Raw genomic sequence first — 16,562 nt, 5'->3', positions numbered from 1 at the left:
GAGCGGTTGCCGTCAGATACACAGATCCTCACAACGACACGACCCGCACAGGAGCACGGGGCTGCGCCGACGATCAGCTTCCCCTGCACGGCGTTGGCCTTCTCCAGTCTCCCCCCTCCCCCTCCCCCTTCACTGTTACTGGAGGCGCAACGCACACACAAGCGCGCAACAGCCTTGTCCTTTGTCCCCCGCTGTCGTCATCATTTTTCCCGTTGTGTCGGCTTAGGCTCACCCGCGCCGTTTTATCGCTCTCGCTCTCCCTCCCCCTTGTGTGTTGCGCTTTCGCTTCTCGTACACCCTAGACCCTACATCACGACCTATTGGTCATCACCGCCCTCTCGCCTGATTTTCTTCGTGTAGGAGCGTTCATCATTTTGGTTGCCCCTTACGTGTTTCGCTGTCTTGTCCTTCTCAAGGCCCCCATCCCCCTCCCCCATCTCCCTCCGGCACACGCGCAACTTACTCCATCACCGTCGTTTGTGCCACCTCCTTACCTTCTGCTCCTGTCTTTCACGTGTCCTCCGTGTCCCGTTCCGCGAGCGGCCGACCTGTCCTTGGGGCACAGGCAAGACTGAGGTGCAGAGAGAGCGCGCGCGCGGTGGCAAGAATCGATCAAGGTCACGGCTCGCGGCGTGAAAAGCGTCTACCCCCTTTCGCCCCTCTGGCTCCAGGTGTGTGTGTGTGTGTTGGGAGCCGTACGTGCCAGGTCCGCCGCACATCGCTACTCGCATGCTCCCTTCTCCTCGATTTTAGTCGGTGCATCTTGAACCCTCTCGGTGCGACGGCACCCATCACCAACCTCCCTTCATCGTATGCGGGGGAGCGAATACCCCCCCCCCCGCGTCATCCCCATCTATCGAAAAAGGGAGTCGAGGGAGGAGATATCACCATATCCGGTGCGCACCTGATCGTCCCTCCCCACCCTGACGTGAGTCCGCTTGCCCGCTGTGTTTCTCACCTCCCTTGATGAATCCGCTAGACTATCTACCTCCCGATGTCTTCACGCACGCCTGGGTAGCCCCAACACGCGCCGTGCAGACCCTGGGGCCGCATGTCTGCGTGGTGGGTCCGCGTTATGAGCGTGTGGAAGTTGGGGTTGTGGCGATGGATGGCATCGAGCCGCCACCGCCTCCTCAGTTCGAGGTCGTGTGCACCGGTCACACACGCACCTTTCTGCCCACCCCGCACCCCGGCAGCTGCCCGCTCGACTACACTGCTCTCTTCGTGACGCTGCATCGCCGGCAGAGGGAAAAGATTACCTGCCTTCATGCATCGCGTCCGGTGCCGCTACTTGCCTCCGGATCTCCACGGACAAAACGGCTACATGAGGCTTCCCCTTCAGCTGCCGCTGGTGGCTGGATGACGGCTCGCACACCACCGTCGTCAGCAGCACCGTACGCCTCTCAGAACGCGGAACTCGACATTCCTGGGCGTCACGTGGTACGCTTCGCGACGTCTGCGGGCCACTCAACCGCTCTTCCCTCAGACTCCTCGGAGGGCAGGCTCGCTGCGGTGGAGCGTCCCGTACCGGAGTCGGTGGCGCCCACGCCGATGTCAACTGCGGCGCTGTCGAGCCCTGTAGGGCCTGTTCATCACCATCACCACCGTCAGCAGCCGCAGCAGCAGCAACAGCCCCATCAACCCCTGGGCACCGGCCAACCGCACCATCACCATCAGCGACGGCCACGGCCAGATCCGCAGCGCATGCAGTACCGCGTCGGCCGCAGTGGCAGCACGCAGCCCCTGCCTCTCCCTGATTTACACGGTGGAACGCCCTCGAACACCGGCAGCACCACCACACCCCTCCCCACGCGGCAGACGGAGGAGGCTGCGCCGCAGCCGTTGGCGCGTCTCCTGTCCTCCCTCCCGCCCTCCTCCGCGGCCCTCTCCTTCTCACCCGCCATCGCTTCATCAGCGTCCACCTCGATGCCGCGCGACACCGCGTCAGCCGTCTCTCTCGCCGTCAGCTCCCTACGCCCTTCTGTCACTCGAGCGATTTCCACGGAGACGGCGGAGGCGACCGCGCTTCCCAGCGACACTGACCGCCACTACATCCTCATGGGTCGCGACTCGCCTTTCCTTGCCGGTAGAGATGACGCACCAGCTGAGGCAGCCATGGAAAACTTGCAGCAGTCACGCTGGCTTCTTTCGCGGCACCCACGTCAACGCGTGAGTGGCGGCAATGCCAATGCGGTGGTCGACGAAGTCGGCGCTGGCGCCCACGGCGAGGTGGGTACACGAGAACGACTGCAGCAGCACCAGCAGCAGCTTCAACGCACTCTGGAGTGGCAGTGCCAGCTCGAGCTGCTCACGTTCGATTTTGACGACGGCATGGGTGACGCAAGAGGGCCACAGCAACCCACGGCAGAGCACATGCTTCTCTCCCCGGACGCACCAGACGCTCATCGGTCAGCGAGCGAGGGACCACGACGAGGGCGAGCTGCTGCTGCTCCTGCTGCGCCGTACGTGTTCCGTGGAACCGGCGCACATGACGCGGACGAGATTCGCGCGGACTCTGTCGTCGTCGCTCGGGGTTTGCCTCTCGCCTGGACGCAAACGCCCAGGCGTGGGAGCACCTCACCGTCACCGCAGCAACACGATCTCCCATTGTGGTGGCAGAGAGGACAAGCTGCGCAAAGGCGGTGTCCACAACCGGACGCTGCACCGCAGGCCCACAGCGATGATCAGCAGCTGTCGCCGTCTCCAGCAGCAGCCGTTGGAGAAGATGCGCATCCTCACCACACAGCGTCCGCACCGCAGCGCACTACTGGTGCGCCGTCCTCCACGCCGGCATCCTCTGTGGTTGCGTCGCGATCTGCAGCACCACACGCGACGTCGGTCAGCACACGTGCGGCGCAGATGCTCCTATCGCCGTCCATACGCGTCGATCGCGATGAGCGCAGCGCCTCTCTGCATGTTCCCCTTTCCTTCGCTACCGCGGGTGTTGTCGACGTCGACGACACCATGGTGACATCGTCTTGTGGAGTTCTCCCGTCACCGATTCCGGTGGATCACTTGCGTCGCCCTTCACTGCCCACCGCAGCACTCACAGACGTCGTCCCATCAAGCCGGGTGCCCAGCGAAGAGGTGTGCTGGGCAGAGGGAATAATGTGCCTGGGCGACAGCAGTCGAGGAGTCTCTGCGTCTGCGCATCCCCGAAACAGAGTGAGCGCCTGCAACAGTCCCGCAGGCGCTGCAACGTACCCAGAGGCCGTGATTGCCGCAGTGGTGGCCGGCACGGTTGGCCATCGTGCGTGGAAGCTGGAGTCCCGCTGCAGCCCCTGCCCTTCAGCGAGCGCAACCGGGCGGACGGCGGCCTCTGAGCGCAGTAGTCGCGATGATGTCGACTTCGAGAGAAGCACATCAGAAGCGCACCGGGGCGATGTGTTCGAGGAGGACGCTGGGGCGGTCGATGAGGAGATACCGTTTGTGCGGCGCACCAGCCCTGGCACGAGTGACGGTACCGGCAAAGAGAGCGGCAGTCACCGCAGCAGTGGTACCCCAGGCGCAGCGGAGCCACATGGCGAGATTTTTAAGCCGTCGGCCTCAGCGGGCGGATGTGACGACGATTGCGTGCGCAGCCGTCGTGATCCCCAACTGCTGCCCTTGTCTCGCGCCGCGTCCTTGTCCTCGTCCTCGTCCTCGTCACCCGCTCCGTGGCACTTTCGCACCGTCACGAAGGCTGGCGACATCGACGTGGACGCGGCATGTGAGGAGGTCGGCGAAGCCGGTGACTCCGCCAACACCCCGGCGGTGGCCGCCACGACGTCCCCGATGGTCTACCTCTCCGATATGCTCCGTCTCTCCTTCTCGCCGGATAACGGGGCCGACGGCGCTGCCGTCGTCGCGGCGCAGAAGGCGCACCGCACGGCCACGGCGCGTGTAGGTGCTCAGGACCGCTACATGTGCGACCCCCACAACCGTCGGCATCAGTCATGGACCGTTCTCGCTGACGATGGCGCCGGCAGCTCTCTTTGCAGAAGTGCCGCGTCGACATCCTCCAGCCCGCCCTCGCAAATCCGGACTGCCATTCGTTATTTGATGGACATGGAAGACGAGGTGGTGTCCGACAGCAACCTGTCGAGGTCGCCACTTTCGCCGCTCGACGTGACGCGTGGCAGGTGCGGGACTGCCGCCAGCATGACCACAACGGGGCCCTCCACCTGCACGCCGCACCGAGTCGCCGGCCGCCTCGCACTATCCGCAGACGAGCGGCGCCTACACGCCTCAATGGCGAGCACCGTTGCGTGGGGTAGAGCCAACGGAAGTGAGCACACCCACCATGGCACTACAGCAACGGCCGTCACCGCCACTCCGGAGGAATCCTCCGAGCAGTCCTCTATACTCTCCATCTTCTCCACTCCGACGCAGACACGTTTGCAGTCGCTGCTGCAGGCGTCCACGTGGTCCACGGCGACGCCGTGCTCGCAGGAGAAGGGGACCAGCAATCACAGCAGCAGGCGGAACTTTCATCGCCATCCACAGATTCCCTCCACAATGTCGACTGGGGGGCGGACGAGTCCGCGCGCGATGAGAGAAGACAGCGATGACGTCGAAGACGAGATCAAGATGGGGACCGCCGACCAGAACCCATACGGCCGCTTCCCCACGCCAGCGCCCACTGCGCCGGCGCGGCTCATGACGCCGTGCGACCAGACTAAGAGAAAGTGCGACAACGGCGGCGTCCGCCACAGCCCTGGTAAAGGTCACGAGCCTCAGCATCTTGTCCGCGAAGGGGGGCAAGGCGGCGATGATGTACACTCGCGCGGCAGTAGCAGCATGACACCAACGCGTCTATCTGGTGTCTGTGCCTCCCCTGCAGCAGTGCGGGCGTCTGCCACCTTGATGGTGACCCCGTCAAGGGCGGCGGTCGCAGAAGCCGCCCTGGCGGCGGCCTCACCCTTGCATCCGTCGCCCTTTCGCGGCTCCGGCTCCTTCCTGCAGGTGCATCCCGCCTGGAGGGGCAGCACCTCGACAGCGGCGCCGAGCGGTGCGAACTGGCTGTCGCTCTCGCAGGAGGAGGACATTCAGCTCTTGGCTCGCACGACACGCCTCACGCACGCGCGAGGCGGCTCGACGACGGGGGCGCTGACACCCAAGGTATGCGAACTGGCGCGCTCTTCCCGGCAGCCCCCGCCCTCCCCACCCTCATCCCCTTCGCGGCGCTCCACCGGCTCGCTCAGCTTTTTCCTGGCGGGAGCAGCGGCCTCTCCGGGGAGTGGAGGCGGCATCCGTACGAGCGGTGGTGACGGTTGTAGCGAAGACGACGAGGGACGAGGCGTGCACGCGGCAAGCAGCGCGGTCTACGGCAGCGCGGTGGCACGGCGACGCTCTTGGGCACCGCGGAAGCAGCAGCAGAAACGGCGGCGGCGGCGACAGTCACACTCGTCCGTGGGCATACACTCCCCATCCGTCAGCGTCCGCGGCATAAGTCGCACCGACAGCAGTGGCAGTCGCTTCAGCGAGGCCTTAGGAGTAGCGCCGCAGCGGTTAACGTTCGGGAGTGCCATCGCCCCCGTCTCCGTCGCCAACAGCAACACCGGCAGTGTCGAGCGTTGGCCAACGGGGTATTCTACCCCCACTGCGCTTGCCCTCTCCCATCAACGTCAGCAGCGACAGCACCGCGTGCCTCCGCCGCCCTATGCGTTCTCGCCTGGCGATGCGCCCCGTCGCGGCGACGGTGTCGAGGAAGCAGCGGAAACCAGTCCCCACTGGATCCCTCTATCGTCGGAGCAGCGCGCCCCCTCGCCGCGACAGTCGTGGGCGTTCCCGGCGTCGTCACCCCTGTCGCTCTCGCCCTTTGCGCCCCGTACGCCGAGCGGACGGCTATCGCTGCCGTCCACCGAGTTCAACCAGGCCCCACTGCGACACGGCGAGACGCGAGACGCCTTCAGAACCCGGTCTCTCCCCTCCACCTCGATCGCCAGTGCCGCTGAGCAGCGGGCGCAGCACGTGCGTGGATCCTCTCGTCGGAGCCGCAGTCTCGGCAGCGGCAGCGGCAGGGGCAGCCTTCGCGACATTGGCGGCCGCCGCCGTGCGAATCGCGCCTTGTCCTTCTCCACACTGCGCTCATCACCTTCCGTCCTTGCGACGCCCACCGTGGGGGCAGGGCTGGAGTACGCGCTGGGCGCTGCCACGCCATTGGGCGGACGCATTGACGCTCCCTCTCCGTCTCCTCTCAACAGCGGCCGTCAGCGTCGGACGAGCAGTGACAGCAGCATGAGGAGGAGCAGGGAGAGCCTTCACATCACCAGCAGCGGCCGCTCTCGCGCCTCAGCGTCGCTTATGCTACAGCTCCAGCCGGTCCAGCCCCGGACCTCTTCTACGGCGCCGCAGCCGACTCTTGCCGACGAGCTGCGCTTGTTCGCTAGTCCCGTCTTCCCCACCGCCCCCATCGAGCCGCTGGTGTCCCCCTCTTCCTCTGCCACGGCCCCACTCCCCCTAGCCACGTTCATCGCCTCGCCGCCGCGAAGGACGGGACCGCCTACCTCTACCATCGCGCCACCTTCCACGTCTTCTCTTGTGCATTCACCCGCCCAACGACCATCTCTCCCACCGGAGCTGCTGGCATTGATGCAGATGCGCACTTCGGCATCATCGACATCGGCGGCAGCGGCAGAGACGCACCGCGATCCAGGTGACGCACCGTCGTCGACGTCACCACAAGCGGCAGAGAGCGGAGCAATGGCCCCGCCGTGCGTCTTTGCCTCTTACGGCAAGCCAGTGCAGCGGCGAGGCTGCAGCGAGCGACGTGACGTCAATGTGGAGCCCGGACAGGGAAGCCCGTCCTCTCCCCACCGGCCTGAGGGCTCTCCCACCGCAGTGAGAAGGGAGGTGGAGTGAGCAAGGAAATGGGTTCGCCCTCGGTTGAGGTGGTGAGGCGCATCCCGGTGCGACCGGGTGACGGCGAAAGAGTGTCCATCTATGCGCTGTTTTTCTTCTTGTGGTCCCTGTCTACGCTGCCACGTGGTTGGCATCGCGGTGTTACCCATCACCGTCCCTCCCCCCTCCTCCCCCATCATCACCACCATCACGCACTGCATGTCTGTCCAAGGATCTCTGTTGTGTTGTGCAGCGATGGCGGCTCTGAATTTCCTTGCAGGCTTCTGTCCTTTTCTTCTTCTCGGTATGTGTCTGTGTGGGTGTGGTGTGTGTGTGGGTGTGTGTGCTCCATCCTCCCCGCCCCCCCATGTCCCGTCCGTGCGTGCGTGCGTGCGTTTTGTATAGACGTGTACTGGTCTTTGATTGCCGCTGTCGACTGCGCCTAGATGTACGTCCTTTATTTTCCTTCCTAAACTCCCCGCGTGCCCGTCTGGGTCCGTCTGTGTGCGTGCGTCTGCATGTGAACCTGTGCACCCATCCTTCCCTCCCTGTCGCCTCCCCCCACCCACCCACCCTCTTATGGCTTCAGGTTTGGGTCCCCCTGCACCGCCGCACACGTCGACGCCCGCACAACAGGTACACGCGTGCATGCCCCTCCACCTCCCCCTTCCCCCAGTCCCCAACTCTTCCACCACCCTAAAAGGGGTTTGGCATTCAGGCCAGCCCATCGATGAAGAAAAGCGAAATACGCTCGCGCAAGATACCAAAAAAGACGCCGCTACCCGCGTTGCCAGTGCGCCCCCCCCCCGCTTTCGTTTTCCCATCGACCAATGGCCCACCCCCACCCGTCCCTCCCCTCACATAGACACGCTCACCTGTAGCGCTACGCGTGCCGTGGCTGATGTCGCCTGCCCAGCCTTTCACGACTGCATCGAAGAACACCCGCCGTTCCACTCCTTGTCTTCTGCGCACGCACCCCTCCCCCCCCCCTCTCTCTCGCCTCCGTCTCCCCTCGCGGCCTTTCGCAGACCCCACCAGTAATTCCTCTTGGTTTATCTCTCTCTCCCTCTCTGCATGCACACCTCCTACCCCTCCTCCGGGACACCTCCGTCGCGGCACAGCGGCACGGGCACCAACGCTACCTCGTTGACGCACTCATCGAATCGGAAGCGGGCGCGGCGGGGCGATGGCATGTCGGAGCTGACGACGCGGTCACGCGCCGCATCCGACGATGCAACGCAAGTCCAGGATACCGAAAGAGGCAGGCTAGGGCAGAGCTCCAAGGATGCCCACCGCTCCGATGAGCCGCACAGACGACGGCCGCACACGGAAGATATGGCAGACAGCAGTATCGATATCCCCACCGTCAGCGAGGCGAACCCAGTTGGTGGTCGTCCTCCCCGCCTCTTGTCGACCCTCTCTGCTCAGCCGACGTCCGCCTCGGCGTTGCTTCCGCCATCCCTGTCCGAGAAGCCCGCACAGGTCAGCTCCAGCGGTCGCCGTGACTTCGTCGTGATGCTCAATCACAAGCGCATGATCGTCCCTGCCGAGCATCCATTTCTCATGCCTCGTGCTCTGTTTGCCCCACGCGCCCCGAAGGCAGTCGCGGAAGACGGTCGGAGCGCTACCGGTGCCTGCGACGTCGGCGACTGTGTTGTCGCCGCTGAAGGTGCTGCCTCTCCCCCGTTGCACTGCTACGGTAATCGACCAGTGCTGCTGCTCGACTGCACCGGTGCGCTGCGGCAGCGCCGTCTACGCCGTCAGCGTCGACAAGAGCTGCAGTCACGTGCCTTGCAGTTAGTCGCGGCACGCGCAGACCTCCTTCGGACAAAAAATCTGTGGTCCATGCGACGCACTCGGGCGCGCCGGCAGAACAAAGAGCTGAGCGTTCCAGTATCCGGGGTGGGCGACCGTGGAGGTGACCCCGACAGGCACACTGGCGACTCCGCTCCTCGTGCTCCTTCCGGTGCAACGGAGGGTGGTGACTCCACGACCCACCTCCTGTCGGAGCTGTCGCGCCAACGCAAAGCCATCACGCACGAAATGAAAGAGACCCGTCGCGAGTTACTGGCGCTCTTACAGGAAAAACGCAAGCAGGCAGCCACGCGCGACGGCTGCGTGCTGATGCTGCCCTCACCGGAGACGGGAGAAGTACAGCTGTTCCCGGGACATCACTACCATACCGTGTGCTTTGTAGGCGACGAGCTGCGTGAGGTACTCCCGAGCGAAGCGCGAGACACGGACGGGGCGACGGCGCACCATTGGCAGCATCGCACTCCGCCGCTGCGGGAGTTGGCATTCAAGGGGTTTGCGCGCGAGCTCTCTCAGAACGATGAAGGTGGCGCTGAAGGCGAGCACACGTCGGCTAAAGTGCCCGAGCGACCTCTTTGGGCCATGGCGGAGCTGTTGGGCTACGTTCTTTACCTGCGTCAATGCCGCAGAAACCCGCACTATCGCTCCCATCGCAGCGACACACTCGACGACGACACCATCGAGTGTCAGGAAGGGCGGGAGGGGCGCGTTGACTTCGACAAGATCGCGGCGACCATCAGCTACGACATGGTAGACCACTACCTCGCCCTTCCGGCGTGTGAGATGGCGATGTATCGGGAATGGGCCATCGATAAATTCAAGCTGCTGCCGCCATAGTAGTCCTCCCCAGGCCTGCGTCGTTGATTGGTACGCCCGTACATGTGCGTGCGTGGCTCCGCGCAACTTCTCCTACGCGGTTGGGCTAGAGGGAGAAAGAGAGTCTTCTGCGGCCCACGAGCTTTTGAAGCACGCATGCACGCACACAGCCTGGTGCGCTGGCTGTGTTGTCGTCGTGGAACCGGATGAGCAGGGAGAGGGGCGATGCCGCGTACTTGACGTCTCCTGTGCTACTGGAAGAGAGCAAGAGACCTGAAGGACACGCGCACGCATCGAAGAAGCAGCGGGAGAGAAGGGGTACTTGCCGTGGTGGCGAGGATCCATTGCGGGCCGCGCACGTATGCGTGCCCTGTGGCGTTGCCGAGACGGTAGTCAAGCAAACCGCCGCTGCCTCGCCACCCCTCCCCTCCCTCCCTCCCTCTTCCCCTTTGCCCGCTTGTGTCTGACAGTAGCGGTTTTAAAGGAGGGGCTCTCCTGCTTGAGCACCTCGCTCCCCCCCCTCTCCCTCTCCCCTCTTTCCCATCTCTCCCATCCCTCCCCCCTCCCTGTTTCAGTTTTCGGACGAGAACAGCAGCCCACGCGAGTGACCGGCACACAAGTGGACTCCGCCTCCGCCCCTTCTCCCAGCCTCTGCTCCTCCTCCTCCTCCTTGTGTCTGTGTGTGTCTCTCTTCCTTTCTTTGGAGGTGCGGAAATCCCCTCCCCCCACCCCCGCCTCCTCTGGGCAACTCAGCTCCTGGTCTTCTCGCGGTACACATGTCTACAGCAGCCTACAAGGAGGTGGTAGAGGCACCAGCCACGGCGGCGCGTCGCCGCAAAGCGGGCCGTGTGAACTACCTGATCGAGAACGCTACTCCTGCGATGCTGTGTCTCGTGCGGGCCGCCGAGCCGAAGCCGTACACGGCACTCTCCCCCGAAGCCCTCTACGAGGCAGTGCAGCCGCACGACCACACGCTCCGCCCGTCGCCGTTCATTGCCCATCAAGCGCTCATGGATTTCTACAAGGTATGCGATGGCTACTATGGCGTGGACAGGGAGGAGGTGGATGTGCAGCAGCTCACCGCCTTCGAGCAGAAAAAGCCACACGGTGGGGCATTGGGTGGGAGCAACAGCGGCAGCAACAGTGGAGCCACTCTGTCGTCGTTGCTGTCTGGGTCGGCGTCTGCCGCCCCATCGTCGTCGTTGTCCGCTGCCGCCGGTGCTCCTCCGCTTCCGTCGCTGCCATCCCCCGACGACCCGAACCTGGCTGAGAAGCTCAATGACTATCGCATCGCACAGCTGCGCCGCAACGCCCAGCACGTGGATAACACCGTCTACCACGCGCACAACAGCAGCAACGGGTTCATCACGAGCAACGTCGCGCTCGCGGGCAGCAGCGGGGTATGCCACTTCTACCGCACACCAGAGGGCTGCCAAAGAGGCGCGGCATGCCCTTTCGCTCACCTGGACAAGCACGGACAGCCGGTGAACCGCGTCGCAAAGTCGTGAGTGCGCGAGATGATGCGGGCGATTGCGAGTATCCCCGGTGCCATGATAAGCGGCGGCGGCTGCAGTGTTTATTCGCACAACTGGCAAGGATGGCGGAGGTGTAGTCTGCTGAGAAGCGTCCGTTGCGCGCGCAACGGGCGCGTGTACAGGCGTGTCTGTGTACTCCTCGTTAGCGCCTCGACATCGTCTCCCCCCACCCCCCACGCCGGTATCTCGACTAGCCCCACTGTGCACTGCAACCGTATCAGCGGCATCCATACGGGTACCGACGGGGGGGGGGGGGGCGCAGTCCCACGTCACTCGAGAGAGGGGACAGCACATGAAGAAAAGAAAATATATATGGTAATCAGCCAAACCTTGTTCTCCAACAAGGTGCAGAGGTGCACTGCCTTGACGGACCTCCATTGGACAAGAGGTGCCACGCCGTATTGAGCTTGTGTCTCCTCGTTGTACGGTGTTGTGCGAGAGAAATCGAGAGAAACGGAGAACGCGTGTATGTTTGTGGATGTGAAGCACTCGTGTGTGTGTGTCCCCTCCCACCCACCCACCCCCCGTCCCTTTCTGGGGAAGACCATGCGATGTGGCTTGTGCGCTGTTGCTTGGCATCTACGCTGGATGCCGCCCTGCGACCTCAACGCCTTCTCTCTGTCCTCTTCCTCCTCCCTCTGCTTTCCACACATCACCGTGATTGCCCTTGGCTCCCCACCCCTTCCCCTTCCACCATCGCTCACCTGCAAACATGGTCCATACGTGTTCCCTCCCCTCTGTCTCCCTGCCCTCCATCGCCTGACCGCCGCGCACCCCCGCCCCCCTCCCCTTTCGGAAGAAACGAGGAACCACGCCAACGGCTACAACGGGCACTTCCCCCCAAGGCGACGACGCGCTGGCCCGCCGCCGCCCTCCCCCCTCCTCCCTCTCTCCTTTGCGAAACACGTTTCACGTTCGCAGTCCTCGCCGCCAGTTTTTTTCGCGTTGGGTATTCTCTGTGTCTCTGTGCGGTGGTGTCTTTAGCGCCCCTCCCCCTCCCCTTCATACCTTCCTCCGTGTGTGCGCGGGTGCCTCACCCTATACCCAGTCGCGGCTGCACCAACAGAGTGCCTGGCGAAGAACACAGAAAGCAGAGGTCCCACACTTTAGACAGGAGGAACGCCACGGCAGTCCGTCCCCCGCCCCCCCCCTCTTCGTCGCCCTCCATCATTTTATCATTGTTACCTGCCTCATCTCTTCTCCTTAGCTCCCCCTTGTGTATCTTGTCTGGCACAGCAGATTCAAGTTGCCCCCCCCTCTCCCATCCCCTCCCTGGCACCTCCCTGTCTAAGAGTGACCTCATTCATCTGTACTCCGCCCGCCGCTCCCCATTCTTCTTTTTCGTATTTCCATTTCTCTATTACATCGGCACACACGCACACGCCACCACCACACACCTTTCGGCGCTCGCTGTGAGCTGTGGACCTCCCGTGTCTGTGTGCCCTCCCCTCCCCCTCCCACACACACGCCCGCTCTCACTCAGCGTGGGCTGTGTGTTAGTGTGCTCCTCACCCTTTTGTGTTGTGAGAACTCCGTGCCGCGGATCACCGCTTCTCCCTTTCCTTTTTTCTTTGGCAGCCGTCGTTGGCTGCGGTGGTCCCGGGGGCTTTTCCTCGCGCATCACACACACACCCGCGTGCGCGCGGACCTCTCTCTCTCCGCCCTTTGTGTTTCTCGTGTACGGTCTCTGCATCCGCCCCGCGCGCTGCTCTTAGTTTGCATAGTTTCTCTCCTCCACCCCTTTCACACACACGTGCACGCATACACACAACGAGCGTGAGCCTTGCTCCCTAGCCCACCCACCCCCACCCGCCGCATCGCCCTCTTCCTCTTCCAGTCGTCGCACCACCCAAACGCGCGCGAGCGGATGTCGCACTGCGCAGCTGTCACGACAAGGCGATCGCCGGTGCTGGGGGCACGGGGACCTTCTCCCCCCCTGCTCTTTGCCACCGCCTTCGTCCTTCTTGGTATTTTGTTTCAATGCGCGACCCCTGCAGCCGCGCAAAACTCCCCCAGCTCAGACGAGTACTATGATGGCACATACTATTACCACGTCATCTTCCGCAGCGCCCCGGCCGGGGGCGACTCTAGAGATGGTCCCAGTGGAGTGGGCATATACGGTGTAGTCGGGTACGGCGGCGCCATGGTGAATGACGGGGTGGTGTTCTCAGACATGGGAGGCAGCGGCTCCGCTATTCGCCATATCTCCAAGTCAGGTGTTCTTGTCACCGTTGCCGGCAATCTCAGAAAGAGGGGCAACCACGATGGCCCTTCCGTGGACACCCTCTTCGGCGGCATCCCTAGTGGCGACAGTCGTGCGAACTCCCTCGCGTACGGCAACGGCGGCTTCTACCTGGCCGATACCCTGAACGACGCCCTTCGCTTCACCAACGCCACGACGAACGCGACGACGACGATATTAGGCTCGGACCTTCTCCGTACGCCCAACTCGCTCGCCGTCTCGATCATCAGCGGCAGAACCTCCGTTTTCATCTCTAACACCGGCCACCATACTGTTCTCTATATTCCGACCCTGGGCAGTCCGGTGGGCCAGGTGAGCTTCACCACCGACCCCAACTTCGTGCCAGGCGCGATCACCGTTCTGTCCCATCTCAGTCGCGCCTTCATCGTGAACGCGACCTTGCAGATGTACTGCTGGTCGTACGTCCAGCCCGGCTCCCAGTCGTGGAAGGTGAGCACGCCTCTCGTAGCCGACTTTGGTCGAATTCTCCAAGCGAGCGAAGATGGCACACGGGTGTTGTATGTGACCACCAACGGCAGCACAATCGTCTCTCTTGACGCGACAGCATCGTCGGCCGCCTCGCCGTCGCTGGTGCCGCAGAGAATGATCGACCTCGACCCTTCGCTCATCGGCGGTACGATTCAACTCTTCTTTGAGCGTACCTCGGACAGCTGGTACATCCTCACGACTACCCAGTTTTTGATTGTCTCAGCGACCCCTATCCACCCGGGTGAGAGCAGCAGCAGCGGCAGTAGCGGCAGTAGCAGCAGCAGCAGCAGTAGCAGCACCAGTAGCAGCAGCAGCAGCAGCAGTAGCAGCAGCAGTAGCAGCAGCAGCAGCGAAGGCATTCTTTCAGGTCGCCACCAAGGCATTGCAGCCTTCCCTACAGCAGCCTTCCCCACCAACGACAGCTGCCTCATGACCCAGGTCTACGACTGGATGCGCGTCGACGCTGCAGCGGCCTACAACACCGAAGACTTTGTGATCGAGTTTCTGGTACCTCCCACGAACATCACCACGCTCGTGGAGGGCGACGTGAACGTATCGACGTGGTGCGGCAACGTTACCGCCGACCGCAGCAACGACGGCACGATTTTGATCATATTGTTCTGGGGCCCGCGAGGCCGCGACCTGGCGTTCACGCAAAATGCCTTGGCGGAATCCCCATGGAAACGGACGCGAGAGTTTTTGGAGTCACTGAATAGCAGTGGCTGGAACCTTGGCCCCTTCTGCTTCTACAACTGCAGGACCACCTGTAAGACGATCACGGCCCCCAAGTGCCCTGCGCACATTGAATCGGCGTGCGACGGCGTGTGCAAGGGTGCTATCGCGTCCTCAGTGGTGATAGCATCGGCTGGCGTCATACTCTTTATACTGATGATCGTTAGTCCATCGAACATCTTCACGGCGGTGGTGATGGTCCCTATCATTTAACTAGAGATCACGCCCCACACCCTTCGTCGTTTTCGTTGAACTCTGTGCGCATGTGTGTTTCAATGTAAAAAGAAAGGGGCGGGGGCGCGAAGGAGAGACCCAACCCTCCCCACCACTTACCCCCCCCACACACACGATCACCGTTACGCACAGGGACGCACAGCCCACTCGGAACAGGTTATATCTATATATATATATGTGTGTATATGTAACCCGTGTGAGAGGGGAAGACATGGCGTTGTCTCCCTCACTCTTTCTTTTGTTAGAATCACGTAGAGACGCGAACGCCGGCCGGCGGCAAAGGACGAGGCGGGAGGAGATGTATGAGGCCCTCGCATGGCCCCCCTGTGCGTGTGCGTGTGTGGCGGGGGGAGGGAGGTGCACGGGATTTAGGGCAAGAATAGAGGCGTACATGATAGGCGTACTGCGGCTGCGGCTGCGGCTGGTCGTGAGTGCGGTGTGCCCGGTTATGTAGGGGGGAGGGCGACGGCGGGGATGCGGCGTTGTCGTACCCCTTTCCCTTCATATTCCTCTCTGGCCCATCATATGCTCCTCTCTCCCTCACACACACACACGCATACATACTGAATGGGCTTTTATGTAGTGGCACTCACGCAGCACAGGGAGGGGAGGGGGTAAAGCAAGCGGTTCGGAATCAAACATCCGCAGAAGCGGAAACGCGAATTTTCTTCCTGTGCTGTCGTCGTGCGCGTGCAGCTCTGCGGTTCATCTCCCCGTGGTGCGTGCCCTGCCCCCCACCCCGGCTGCTGCCCCTTTTCATGTCTTTGGGCGTACATCGTTTCTTGGAGGGAGGGGGAGGGCCTTTGTCCGTTGGCTCTTGGTTGCTCAGCTTGTGTGTCCCTCTGCCCTGCCCTGCCCCCTCCTCCTGCGTGTTTGTGTGCCGAGGATATTATCAGGGAAAGCACAAACAACAAAAGGTTCAAACGAAATGCACCGCAGTCATGTCCCCCTCCCCACCAACACCACCACCACCACCCCTGTGGTGTCAAGCCCCTGCCAACACAAGATGGAAGTCATGCGGTCCATCAACGCAGGCAGCCGGCGACTCTCGAGGTGTACTCAAAAGCGCACAAGGATTTGGTGTGTGTGTGTGTGCCCTCGAGGGTGGCGCTGAGGATCGGGAGGAGGGGCGGAGGTCCTTGTTGCACTTGTTATGACCTCTCCATCGCTCTCGTCGTGAGGTCGCAGCGCGCGATGAGGGAGAGAGACAAGCGGTAGAGTTATATTGTCTTTCGCACCGGATGGACCGTTCTGGGGGGAGAGATCGACGGGGACATCCACGTGTTCTTGCCGTGTCTTCCTGCACCCTTTCCACCTCCTCCCTCCCTCCTTCTCTCTTGAAAGAACGCGCGCCGTCTACTCATCGTCCTTCCCCTCTTTTTCATACTCTTACGCAACCAATGACACCTACCCACGCACATCCGTCCCTCCCTCTCCTCAGAAACCCACCTGCACGATACAGCCTGCAGCCTCACACGCGAGGGTGTGCAACAGCGTAAACGAGAAAGTCCATCCGTCCTAGAACCACGAAGCATACTGTACCATCAACTGCACCCTTTTTCGTACGTGCTACTGCCCTCGTCGCCCCACGTTGACCCCCTCTCTCCCCCCTCCCCCTACCCTCCCCATTCCTTATCAGCGCAGCACAGGCTCCACAGGCAGCAGTCGTACCCCCCCCCCTGTGTGTGGGTGTGACGGAAGGCAGCAGAGGCAAAACCGAGAACAAAGAAAAAAAACGTCCCATCTGCCCAGTCCCCCCCACCCCCTTCACTGTCGTGCTATACACCCTGGTCCTTTGTTCTCGTGTGTGCCGGTCCCTCCAGCTCCCTCTGCGAGGGTGTTCCTGTGGCTCATTCTTCGCTTCCGTCTACTACATCCGC

At 62.7% G+C, this 16,562-nt stretch overlaps 4 protein-coding genes across 4 annotated transcripts; all 4 read left to right on the top strand.

Moving 5' to 3' along the window:
* Positions 1-966: 966 nt before the first annotated feature.
* Positions 967-6,843, top strand: LMXM_10_0660 (hypothetical protein, unknown function; the record flags this gene model as incomplete). Its single annotated transcript, XM_003872855.1, has 1 exon — positions 967-6,843. The coding sequence occupies one exon, from the start codon at positions 967-969 to the stop codon at positions 6,841-6,843; it is 5,877 nt and encodes a 1,958-aa protein (XP_003872904.1).
* A 1,494-nt stretch (positions 6,844-8,337) lies between these two features.
* LMXM_10_0650 (hypothetical protein, unknown function) lies at positions 8,338-9,471 on the top strand (the record flags this gene model as incomplete). The annotated part of the gene is made up of 1 exon (XM_003872854.1): positions 8,338-9,471. The coding sequence occupies one exon, from the start codon at positions 8,338-8,340 to the stop codon at positions 9,469-9,471; it is 1,134 nt and encodes a 377-aa protein (XP_003872903.1).
* Positions 9,472-10,226: 755 nt separating this feature from the next.
* Positions 10,227-10,958, top strand: LMXM_10_0640 (conserved hypothetical protein; the record flags this gene model as incomplete). The annotated part of the gene is made up of 1 exon (XM_003872853.1): positions 10,227-10,958. One exon carries the CDS (start codon positions 10,227-10,229, stop codon positions 10,956-10,958), a length of 732 nt encoding a protein of 243 aa, XP_003872902.1.
* A 1,894-nt stretch (positions 10,959-12,852) lies between these two features.
* Positions 12,853-14,661, top strand: LMXM_10_0630 (flagellar glycoprotein-like protein; the record flags this gene model as incomplete). Its single annotated transcript, XM_003872852.1, has 1 exon — positions 12,853-14,661. One exon carries the CDS (start codon positions 12,853-12,855, stop codon positions 14,659-14,661), a length of 1,809 nt encoding a protein of 602 aa, XP_003872901.1.
* Between the last annotated feature and the right edge of the window lie 1,901 nt (positions 14,662-16,562).

This window comes from Leishmania mexicana, chromosome 10 (assembly GCF_000234665.1).
Source record: "Leishmania mexicana MHOM/GT/2001/U1103 complete genome, chromosome 10".
Lineage (NCBI taxonomy): Eukaryota > Euglenozoa > Kinetoplastea > Trypanosomatida > Trypanosomatidae > Leishmania > Leishmania mexicana.
Note: the sequence above shows the minus strand (reverse complement) of the source record. Positions and strands in the feature narration are given on the sequence as shown.